The sequence below is a fragment of the Mus pahari genome, chromosome 21 (assembly GCF_900095145.1).
Source record: "Mus pahari chromosome 21, PAHARI_EIJ_v1.1, whole genome shotgun sequence".
NCBI lineage: Eukaryota > Metazoa > Chordata > Mammalia > Rodentia > Muridae > Mus > Mus pahari.
The window spans coordinates 21,029,242-21,041,391 of record NC_034610.1 but is presented as its reverse complement, the minus strand read 5'-3'; the positions used below and the strand labels follow the sequence as shown (position 1 = coordinate 21,041,391).

The 12,150-nt window shown below is 45.8% G+C and overlaps 1 protein-coding gene across 1 annotated transcript in view; it reads left to right on the top strand.

Annotated features, from left to right (window-relative positions):
• The window catches only part of Decr2 (2,4-dienoyl-CoA reductase 2), a 9,298-nt gene extending 3,722 nt beyond the window's left edge, over positions 1-5,576 (top strand). The window contains exons 5-9 of the mRNA XM_021221471.2: positions 3,503-3,627; positions 3,700-3,793; positions 3,958-4,062; positions 4,558-4,775; positions 5,285-5,576. Of these exons, the coding sequence (XP_021077130.1) occupies positions 3,503-3,627; positions 3,700-3,793; positions 3,958-4,062; positions 4,558-4,775 (542 nt within the window). The 3' untranslated portion in view covers positions 5,285-5,576. The remainder of the gene's footprint in view (positions 1-3,502; positions 3,628-3,699; positions 3,794-3,957; positions 4,063-4,557; positions 4,776-5,284) is intronic.
• Positions 5,577-12,150: the final 6,574 nt, after the last annotated feature.

Genomic DNA, 12,150 nt, shown 5'->3' with positions numbered 1-12,150 from the left:
GAACTCACTTTGTAGACCAGGCTGGCCTCGAACTCAGAAATCTGCCTGCCTCTGCCTCCCGAGTGCTGGGATTAAAGGTGTGCGCCACCACACTCGGCAACTATGTCTTGAAAAACAAAACAAAACAAAAAACAGCAGTAACAACAAAACCATGGGATGGGGAGATGGCTCAGCATCTTAGGGCTGAACAGCAGTGACAACAAAACCATGGGATGGGGAGATGGCTCAGCATCTTAGGGCTGAACAGCAGTGACAACAAAACCATGGGATGGGGAGATGGCTCAGCATCTTAGGGCTGAACAGCAGTGACAACAAAACCATGGGATGGGGAGATGGCTCAGCATCTTAGGGCTGAACAGCAGTGACAACAAAACCATGGGATGGGGAGATGGCTCAGCATCTTAGGGCTGAACAGCAGTGACAACAAAACCATGGGATGGGGAGATGGCTCAGCATCTTAGGGCTGAACAGCAGTGACAACAAAACCATGGGATGGGGAGATGGCTCAGCATCTTAGGGCTGAACAGCAGTGACAACAAAACCATGGGATGGGGAGATGGCTCAGCATCTTAGGGCTGAACAGCAGTGACAACAAAACCATGGGATGGGGAGATGGCTCAGCATCTTAGGGCTGAACAGCAGTGACAACAAAACCATGGGATGGGGAGATGGCTCAGCATCTTAGGGCTGAACAGCAGTGACAACAAAACCATGGGATGGGGAGATGGCTCAGCATCTTAGGGCTGAACAGCAGTGACAACAAAACCATGGGATGGGGAGATGGCTCAGCATCTTAGGGCTGAACAGCAGTGACAACAAAACCATGGGATGGGGAGATGGCTCAGCATCTTAGGGCTGAACAGCAGTGACAACAAAACCATGGGATGGGGAGATGGCTCAGCATCTTAGGGCTGAACAGCAGTGACAACAAAACCATGGGATGGGGAGATGGCTCAGCATCTTAGGGCTGAACAGCAGTGACAACAAAACCATGGGATGGGGAGATGGCTCAGCATCTTAGGGCTGAACAGCAGTGACAACAAAACCATGGGATGGGGAGATGGCTCAGCATCTTAGGGCTGAACAGCAGTGACAACAAAACCATGGGATGGGGAGATGGCTCAGCATCTTAGGGCTGAACAGCAGTGACAACAAAACCATGGGATGGGGAGATGGCTCAGCATCTTAGGGCTGAACAGCAGTGACAACAAAACCATGGGATGGGGAGATGGCTCAGCATCTTAGGGCTGAACAGCAGTGACAACAAAACCATGGGATGGGGAGATGGCTCAGCATCTTAGGGCTGAACAGCAGTGACAACAAAACCATGGGATGGGGAGATGGCTCAGCATCTTAGGGCTGAACAGCAGTGACAACAAAACCATGGGATGGGGAGATGGCTCAGCATCTTAGGGCTGAGTCCTATCCCTGGAACCATGTGGTGAAAGGACCGAATCCACTACCACTGGTCATCCTTTGACCTCTATATCTATGCCATGGCACATGCACACCCACCCACATACATACATACATACATACATACAAACTAAATACATGTTAAAATAAAAGTATGGGCTGGCTCCCCAGGTGTGGTGGCACATGCCTTTAATCTAAGGTCTCAGGGGCAGAGGCAGAAAGAGCTCCTAGTATGAGGCCAGCTTGGTCTACATAGTAAGTTTCAAGACAGCCAGAGTTACATAAAGAGACCCTGTCTCTAAATTAATTAATTAATTAATTAGCAAACCAATGCAATAGATATAGGAATGAAGCCCAGCATGCAGAAAGCCCTGGTTACTATCCTTAGCCCAGAAAAAAAGTTGATTTCAGGGCTGGTGAGATGACTCAGTGGGTAAGAGCACCTGACTGCTCTTCCGAAGGTCCTGAGTTCAAATCCCAGCAACCACATGGCTCACAACCATCCATAAGGAGATCTGACGCCCTCTTCTGAAGTGTCTGAAGACAGCTACAGTGTACTTACATATAATAAATAAATAAATAAATCTTTAAAAAAAATCTTTAAAAAAAGTTGATTTTGTAACCTTACAGAATAATTAAGTAGGTAAAACAGAAGTCTATATAATTACTTCACTGTATCTGCTATTAATAAAATGTTACTTGCCGAATAACTGATATTATTACCATGTATCAAGGCTCAATCTTATGGCCTCCACAGGCACCAGATGTACACATGGTACACAGGCAGGCAAACACTCTTAACACAAAATAAAGAGACCTATATACATACATATTTTAAAAAGTAGACAGAAAAATATAAACATCCTGTATGTTAGCTTCCTTGGGATGACCAAGTGCCACAAACTTAGTGGCCTTAAAGACTAGATACAGTTCCTCAGTTCTAAGGCCATTACAAGCTAAACTCAGGCGTCATCAGAGCCCTACTCTCTGTAGGCTCCGAAGGGCGTCACTCTGTGGCTTTATCTCAGCTTTCAGAGTTGTACCAAATTTTAGTGCCCCTTAGCTTGTGGCTGTGTAGCTCCAATTTCTGACTCCATCTTCATGTGCCTCTTTTGTGTCTTTGTATCTTTTTCTTTTTTTTTTAAGATTTATTTATTTATTATATATAAGTACACTGTAGCTGTCTTCAGACACTCCAGAAGAGGGCGTCAGATCTTGTTACGGATGGTTATGAGCCACCATGTGGTTGCTGGGATTTGAACTCCGGACCTTTGGAAGAGCAGTCAGGTGCTCTTACCCACTGAGCCATCTCACCAGCCCGTGTCTTTGTATCTTTACATATTCTCTTTCTTCCTGCTGATTGAACCCACAGTGTTGTGCATGCCAGGCAAGTGTTCTGCACCTGGGCAACACCCCCAGTTCCTCTTACCTCTTCTTAGAGAAGGAAACCAGTTAGTGCTAACCCTAATTCAGCATGATCTCAACTTGATAATAAACATTCTATTTCCTGGTTTTGTGAGATGTTTGTTTGTTTGCTTGTTTTTTGAGACAGGGATTCTCTGGGTAGCCCTGGATGTCCTAGAACTCACTTGGTAGACTGGTCTTGAACTCAGAGAAATCTGCCTGTCTCTACTTCCTGGGAATAAAGGTGTATTCCACCATGCCTGGCTAAAGGCTCTATATTCAAATAAAGTCACATTCACAAAATAACAACAACAAAAAAACCAATAAACTGTCATCTATCCATCTACCCATCCATCCATCTGTCTGTCCATCCATCTATCCATCTCCCTATTTTTGTCAAGCCCAGGCTGGGGTCCAGCTCACTATGTCCACTGAACTCCCGATCTTATTGCTGCTGCCCCCAAGTGCTGCCTTCAGACTTGGTCTTAGGACTCCACTTCTTGGCATATAGTCTTCTACCCTGTGTCTGCTGAGTGTGTAGTGTCCTGTCCTGTCTGGCTTAGACTTCTTTAAGGGTCTCCGTGCTCTTGCAGTTCTCAGAACACTCTTGACAAGGCTTAGCCCGTTAGTGCCCTGTCTTCTCAGAGCCATAGCCCACCAGATTTCCCCTTCTGTTCTCTAGGTGCAGCTGGAAACTTCCTATGCCCTGCCAGTGCTCTGTCTTTCAACGCCTTTAAGACTGTGGTTGACATTGACACCATCGGTACCTTCAATGTGTCTCGTGTGCTTTACGAGAAGTTCTTTCGGGTAAGTATCTTCCTGGCAAGGGCCTTTCTTCCTGTTGGCTACCTGCTCATCACCATCCCTTCTATGTTTCAGGACCATGGAGGAGTGATTGTGAACATTACTGCCACCCTCAGTGTGCGGGGGCAGGTGCTGCAGCTACATGCAGGTGCTGCCAAGGCGGCTGTGGGTATGTGTGTCCCCTGTGCACTGCCTCCTTAGACTCTCCCCGGAGGCTGATAATCTCCACATGAATTTGATCCTAGCTGTGGACACTGTAGAGCTCACACTTGGGCTACCTCAGAGCAGAACAGCCTCACAGTTTCCCCTCCTATATGCATTTCTCTCATGCAGATGCTATGACGCGACACTTGGCTGTGGAGTGGGGTCCCCAGAATATCCGTGTCAACAGCCTGGCTCCTGGTGCCATCGGTGGCACTGAGGGGTTAAGGCGATTAGGTAAGTCTCCCTGGGAGACACCCATCAAAGCTTCTAGAATTGTTGCAGTACTTAACAATTCTGTCTTACCACGGGTGGTGGTGGTATGGGCCTTTAATCCCAGCACTTGGGAGGCAGAGGCAGGCAGATTTCTGAGTTTGAGGCCAGCCTGGTCTACAGAGTGAGTTCCAGGACAGTCAGGGCTACACAGAGAAACCCTATCTCAAAAACAAATACAACAAGGACAACAACACCACCAACAAAAGTCTTCTTATTCAAGTCAAGAAGTTATCTAAATGTTTAACCTTCTACCCTGTCGAACTTGGCCTACTGTGAGGGTCTCCAGTGTCCGAAGGGCATCACTTTCCGTCATGTGGGTTCAGTGTCAGTCTGCTGTTGGCCTTGATAGAGCAACCAGTGTTTCCAGATCTGGGTCAGGGAGAGAGCTAGCTGGAGAGAGCCGCAGACACTGTGGCCTATGGGCTTGCTGGGGTCTGACTTCCTACTGCTTTCTAGGAGGCTCCAATGTCAGTTCGAAATTAAAGTATCTTTCAAGTCCTATTCCAAGACTCGGGACCAAGACAGAGATCGCTCACAGTGTGCTGTACCTGGCCAGCCCTCTGGCTTCCTACGTCTCAGGGATTGTGCTAGTGGTTGATGGTGGAAGCTGGATGACATTCCCCAATGACATCAAGCAACTGCTAGAGTTTGAATCCTCCTCTGCTAAGCTGTAGGTAAGGTGTTCCCACTTCTCAAGGTCCCCATGTCTTTGGATACCTCATCTTTTATTCTACTAAGTGTAGCTATAAACTACCAGTCATGTTTTCATAGGAGCATCCCTGCCCCTGTCCTGGCACAGAGTGGGCCCTGGGCCAGGTGGGCAAGACACAGTCTCCAAGAATGTGAAGGAAGAGGGCTCCTGACACAGGGTTTTTCCAGTGACTTTATCCTCGTCTCTATCGGAGAAATATAGCCTTGAATTTGCAACTTTCCTATCTTAGCCTCTGGAGTGTGAGATTACAGGAGTACATGCTAGGATATAACTTTTTCTTTTTTTCTTTTCTTTCTCTCTCTTTCTTCCTCCTCCTCTGCTTTCTTCTTCTTTCTCCTTATAAGTTCATCAGAGGGCAAAATTTATTCAATTTTGATTAATGATTAATTTTCTATTAATTATTAATTAACTGATTGATTTACTTTACATCCTTACTGAAACTTCCTTCCCCTCCTGTCCTTCCATCCCCAGGGGAGTCCTCTCGTGGATATCCACCTTCTTCTTTGAAGATAGGATCTCATGTACACTATGTAATTGAAGATGATTTCACAAAAGAGCCACCCTGCCAATTTTTACAGTGTTTGAAGATCACACCCAGCAGGTTAACCAGCAGAATCAACTGAATTGTATGTTCTCTACCACAGGATCTTTTGACACATAAACATTGTACTCAAGACAGTTGTTTTGAGCCGGGCGTGATGGCACACGCCTTTAATCCCAGCACTCGGGAGGCAGAGGCAGGTTCAAGGCCAGCCTGGTCTACAGAGTGAGTTCCAGGATAGCCAGGGCTACACAGAGAAACCCTGTCTTGAAAAAACAAAACAAAACAAAACAAACAAAAAAAAAGACAGCTGTTTTGAGGAGGCAATGTTCTTCATGGGGAATGCCTCCTGCCTTGCATAGGTCTATAGTCACACAGGAAGTGTGAATCTGACTTGGAAATCCGAGCCCACTTCCCCTGCCTCTGGGATCAAGCTCTTTGCAAGCTCTGCCGCTCCTCTGCCCACATCTTGAGCAGGAATAACAAGCTCATGAAGAGCTGAAACTTGCTTATAGTATCTGAGGAATTCCTATGGTTTTACCAGAAAAAAAATGCACTTTCTTATAAAAATCATCCTTTTTTACTATAAAAATAGCTATGAATTGGAATTTGTAGAAGTTTCTAGAGGGCTGGCAAAATGGCTCAGCGGGTAAGAACACTGACTGCTCTTCTGAAGGTCCTGAGTTCAAATCCCAGCAACCACATGGTGGCTCACAACCACCCATAATGAGATCTGACGCCCTCTTCTGGTGCATCTGAAGTCAGCTACAGTGAACTCATATATAATAATAGATAAATCTTTGGGCTAGAGCTAGCAGGGATTGAGCGAGTGGGGCCGACCAGAGCAAGCAGAGGTCCTAAAAATTCAATTCCTAACAACTACATGAAGGCTTATAACCATCTGTACAGCTACAGTGTGCTTGCATCCATAAAATAAAGAAATCTTTAATAAAAACATTTCTAGAAAAAAAATTTAAAAGATTGACTGATTCTATCGCTGAAATAGCCATATCTCTTTAGCTTGGTTGCTTCTCATGCCTTCCATTTACTGAGCCCAGTCCTTCCCCCCTCATGCCCTCCTCCCACCAACTGACCAAAGTCCTCCTCCCTCATTCCCCCCTCCCACCAACTGAGTGAAGTCCTCCCCCTCATGTGCTCCTCCCACCAACAGAGCCCAGTGCCCTCTTCCCCATTATCCTGTCCCCCACCCTCCAGCAGCACAGCTTCCTGACTTCTTACCAATGGTCTCCAGATCATAGGGAGGTGTGGTACTATGGCCACCCTGGTGGGAGGGAGCATCTCCCCCTCCCTGAAACCTTTCAGCCCTGTAGTCACCTGTCTTCTTTGAACCCCCAGCTCTACTACAAATCCTGAGCATGCTCTGCTGTTCTGGGCCCCTTTGGCAGACGCAGTATCGAGCTCTTAGCTGTTGAGCCAGCTCAAGGAGGACACAATTTCAGCACTCACTCAGTGTGTAAAGTACAAGCAGCCCCCTGCCCCATCCGCAGGTGCTGCCTGCCGGCTCCAGCTGAGGTCACCATGCTGATGCTTCAGAGCATTTGGTGTCCAGCCTTGTCTAGCAACCCTGGAGGGTCCAGATAAGGCTTCTTTCTGCCTGCGCACTGCCATGCATTCTGCCATTATAGTGGACTGAACCTCTGAACCTGTAAGCCAGCCCCAATTAAATGTTGTCCCTTATAAGAATTGCCTTGGTCAAGCCGGGCGTGGTGGCACACGCCTTTAATCCCAGCACTCGGGAATCAGAGGCAGGTGGATTTCTAGTTCGAGGCCAGCCTGGTCTACAAAGTGAGTTCCAGGAGAGCCAGGGCTACACAGAGAAACCCTGTCTTGAGATACCCTCCCCCCCCCAAAAAAAAAAGAGTTGCCTTGGTCATGGTGTCTCTTCTTAGCAACAGAAATCTTAAGGCATACAGCCAGTACTGTTACACAGAGAAACTGTCTCAAAAACAAAACAAAACAAAACAAAACCCCACACATCCTCCCCTCTCACAAAAAAAAGAACAAAGTGCCTTGGGTTGTATGTGTTAAATGAACAAACAAACAAAACTGTGTGTACTCACCCGTGCCTTGGTTTGAGCCATACAGGTGATTTCTAGCATGTCAGTGTTTTCCATAGTTACAAATGAAGGTCTGGGTATGTTTATCTTTGCCTATCCAGAACACAAAAAACTTAAAATTGCCCAAAATAAACAATGCTCATTTGGAGGGGGTTCCTTTCCACTGATTTCTGTTGCCTTGGTAACTTGGAGCAGTCCTGCTGTGGCTTGCATGTACTGCAAGATCTGGCACCAAAATCCACTTGTTTCCCTGGGGGATTTTCCCAAGCACTGGGTCTTCCTCTCTGACTGCCAGGGCAGGGCCACCTCACGGAGACATAGGAAACAGGTTGAAGGCACCTCTCTGTTGTATTTGTTTGTTTGTTTTTGCTTTTAAACACGTGTCCGTGTGGGCATGCGTGTTACGGTGCTCGTGTGGGGATCAGAGGACTACATTAGAGACTTGGTTGTCTCCTCCTACCAAGTAGGTGCTGGGGATTGAATTCGGGTGACAGGTTTGGTGGTCTTTACCTGCTGAGCCATCTTGCTGGCCCATATTACTGTGTGTGTACAGAATGTGGGAAGGGGAGCACATACATGTGCAGAGGACAGAGGACAACTGTGTGTTGTCAGTCCTCTTCTTCCTTTCTGTGGGTTTGGGAAGCAAACTCTGGTTGTGAAACTGGCAATCACTATGCACGGAACCATCTCAGCGGCCCCTGAAGATGACCTCTTCACCTCAACATTTTTTTTTTTTTTGAGGGTGTGTGTGTTTTGAGACAGGGTTTCTCTGTATAGTCCTGGCTGTCCTGGAACTCACTCTGTAGACCAGGCTGGCCTTGAACTCAGAAATCCGCCTGTCTCTGCCTCCCAAGAGCTGGGACTAAAGGCGTGCGCCACCACCGCCCAGCCACATCAACATTTTTTGTTTTGAGTTTTTATTTACATGTCTAGAAAAATGTTGAGCCAGGCGTTGTGGAGCACACCTTTAATCTCAGCACTTGGGAGGCAGAGGCAGGCNGATTTCTGAGTTCGAGGCCAGCCTGGTCTACAGAGTGAGTTCCAGGACAGCCAGGGCTATACAGAGAAACCCTGTCTCAAACAAAACCAAACCAAACCAAACCAAACCAAACCAAACCAAACCAAACCAAACCAAACCAAACCTTGCCTGAATGTGTTTATGCACCACAGGCATGCAGTGCCTGCAGAATCAGAAGAGAGCATTGGATCCCTTGGGACTGGAGTTACAGTGAGCTGCCATGTGAGTGCTAGGAATTGAACCCAGGTCATCTGCAAAAGCAGCCAGATTTTTTTTTTTTTTTGCATGTTTATGGATTGAAGAGATGGCTCAGCGGTTAAGAGTACTGACTGCTTGCTCTTCCAGAGGTCCTGAGTTCAATTCCTAGCAATCACATGGTGGCTCACAGATCTGATGCCCTCTTCTGGTGTGTCTGAACACAACTACAGTATACTCACATAAAATAAATAAATCTTTTAAAATGCATTTTTACTAATAAAGAACATTGAAATGAGCATATGTACTTAAGTACAAAAACCATTTCTCACCTTGACGATCATGTTAAAACTGATTTGCTCATCTTATTCATGGGTGTTATAGTTCACAGACTACTTAGTATCTCCCGTTTATTCTCTTTCCTCCCGTTTCTTGGTTGACCTCCCTCTGTCTGTTAAACTGATAACCATGAACACCTCGACTCAATGTTGTCTGAAGCCTCACTCATTTGAAAGGCTGTGGCTGACTGCTAGTATCTATGGCAGAGCAAGCAGGAGGGTCAAGCAGCCAGTGGGCACTCTAGACACCACGTGTTAGGAAGCCAGAGTGTGAGCTGAGCCTCACTGGGAAGTGTCTATGGTCACAGCTTCTTGTTTTCTCTCTGCCTGTATTTGTGTGGGCTCACTGACTGACTGGAGGAGAGACAAGTTGAAATGGTATTTTCTAGAAAACTACGTTAGCCATAACATTTTAAGGCCAGGAGATGCTCCTGTAACAGCTAACATGGCTAAAGTTATGTTTTAAGGTTAAATTACTGCACTTAAGGAGAGCTATAAAATAAAACTGCTTCTAACCTGTAAGCCCTACTTGCCCAAGAACAAATGACTTCCTGGAATGCTGGAGGCTGTTTTTCATGTAAAATAACACCAAGACACGTGCGTCTTTACTTCTATAAACAAGTTTGGTTGCCCCGACAGCACAGGAAGTACCTAAGAATGTATGCTGGCCCCTGATTGGAAGAAGAAAAAATACCTATTTTCAACTACTAGTTAACCGATATGATATATTAAATAGCTGTATCATTAATCTTAATGTGATCTAAATTAGTATTCAATTAGCTAAATCAGCATCAGCATTCAAATATTATCTCCAAACAGCAGATATTTATATAAATGTTAGCTATTTCAGTTTTTAAATAGCAATACATTAAAATATTATACGAGACATATTAAAAGCCTCAATGTAAAGAAAGAAAGAAAGAAAGAAAGAAAGAAAGAAAGAAAGAAAGAAAGAAAGAAAGAAAGAAAAGTAAAAGGAAGGAAGGAAGAAAGGTAAAAGGAAGTACCTAAAGATGTATGCTGGTCCCTGATTGGTGGGAAGCACTGTAGCCTCATGGCTTTTGCTTTTATAAAACCCTTACTTATGAAATTTACCTCCATACTCTGGGAATCCCAGGTATGGGTCTGGCCAGGGTCCACCGTCTTGGCTAGTATTTAATAAAATCTTGATTTAAATCTGGCTAAAACAGTATAGTAGTTGTCTTATTCTCAGCCACTGGGATTACCCCTTCCTATTTAACCATCCCATCCTTCTCCCCCAGGACAGAATAAACCTGTTTTGCCATGGGGAAGCTCTTCCGTGGATGTGTAGATAGGCAGTAAGTAGCATTTTGTCCATCTCTGGTTCTGTGCTGAGGTTTCAGGTACACAGCACTATCTGATAGAACACTGAACAATGTCAGTGTTGGGGCCTACGTCAGGATTTCCCAAGCTGGCTCCAGCTGTCAGCTGGGCATGGTCTTTGAGGCACTGCCTTCAGGACACATCAAACTTTTACTTGGATGCAGAAAGAGCTATTCTGGCCCCATAGATCTAAACAAAACCCTGGATCCTTGAGTCAGGGAAGATGCATGACACAAGAGTTCCAGGCCTGGGATGGAAGAGCTTGGGTCAGACTCCAGCCACACGGACTCCTGACAAGCTATGCTCCAGTCCTTTCCAAGACAGGGTTTCTGTGTAGCCCTGGCTGTCCTGAAACTCATTCTGTAGACCAGGCTGGCCTTGAACTCAGAAATCTGCCTGCCTCTGCCTTCCAAGTGCTGGGATTAAAGGTGTGCACCACCACCACATTCTTGTAATCCCAGAACTCTAAAGGAGGAAGTAGATCAGAGTTCAAGATCGATTGTTCTCAGCCACACAGTTGGTTCAAGGCCAAGCTGGACCACCTGAGGCCCTGCCTGTAAATGAATAAATCAATAAAATTGACTTTGAAGCCAAATATGGTGGTGTCTTTACTCCCAGTCTTCGGGAGACTGAGATAAGAGGATTGGCATACATTTGAGGCCAGCCTGAGCCAAACACAGAGCACCATGCCAGTCAGGGCTGCCTAGCAAGACTCTGCTTCAAAAACCAAATGGGAAGAATCACATTAGGATCCTTCCACATGTAATTACATAGTATTCAGACAATGAGGAGAACAGCACCATTCCTTAACCTGGGACAGAAACTGATGGGTGCTGCAGAGACGCCCTCTGATTCATGGCTGCAGCTCTCCTGCTGGCACTTCTCCTGCCCCAGGCTGTGTGCGTGGGGAAGGGTAGGGAGGGAAGGAGGAGAGGGGTGGTGGGTGGAGATGCTTCGTCCCAGGGAGACAGGAGCAGGTGTGAGCAACTTCAGCATGAGATGTTAAAATAAGAAAATCAGCAAATCCTCAGGCTGAGTCAGGAGGAATTAAACTCTGCTTTACAAACTCACACTCTATTTTTACTCAAAGAAATGTACTTTGCCAAATTTGAAGGTGAGAAAAAAAAATCCTTCCCACTAAATAAGATATCAGTAAACATGGGAGGCTCCATGCCCTTGAGTGCCAGAGGCCCCAGACGTATGTGACATAGACCTAAGATTGACTTCTCACTTAACTCGTCAATACAAAACGTCAACCTAGCTTTCAAAAGTATAAATTAAAAAAGGGCTGGAGAGATGGCTCTGTGGTTAAGAGCACTGGCTGTTTTCCAGAGGACCTGAGTTTGGTTTCCAGCATCCATGTCAGGTGGCTCAATTGTAACTCCAGCTCCGGGGCATCTACACTCTTTTCTGGACTCCTGAGGTACCCACATGTGTGTAACATTAAACACGCACATGCATGCACATATGTACTCATGTACACATGCACACACAAACCTTCATCGAGGTGCTGTTTCTAAGAAAACACTGAACATGAATATATACAAAAGAGGCATCAGAATAAAACCTGTCCACTTTCAATATTTGTACAGTTGTATCTTATTTTTTTCTGGAAGAATATGAACAAACTCAGGTTTACCATGCTAAAATAATGGTTTAGCTGACTGCCATAAAAGCAGAACATATGAATGCAGAACTTATTCGGGTTCCGTGATTACTGAGAGGGTTTCCCTGCCCTCTGTGGTTTATTATCATTTCTTTTTTTCTTTTTCGAGACAGGGTTTCTCTGTGCAGCCCTGGCTGTCCTGGAACTCACTCTGTAG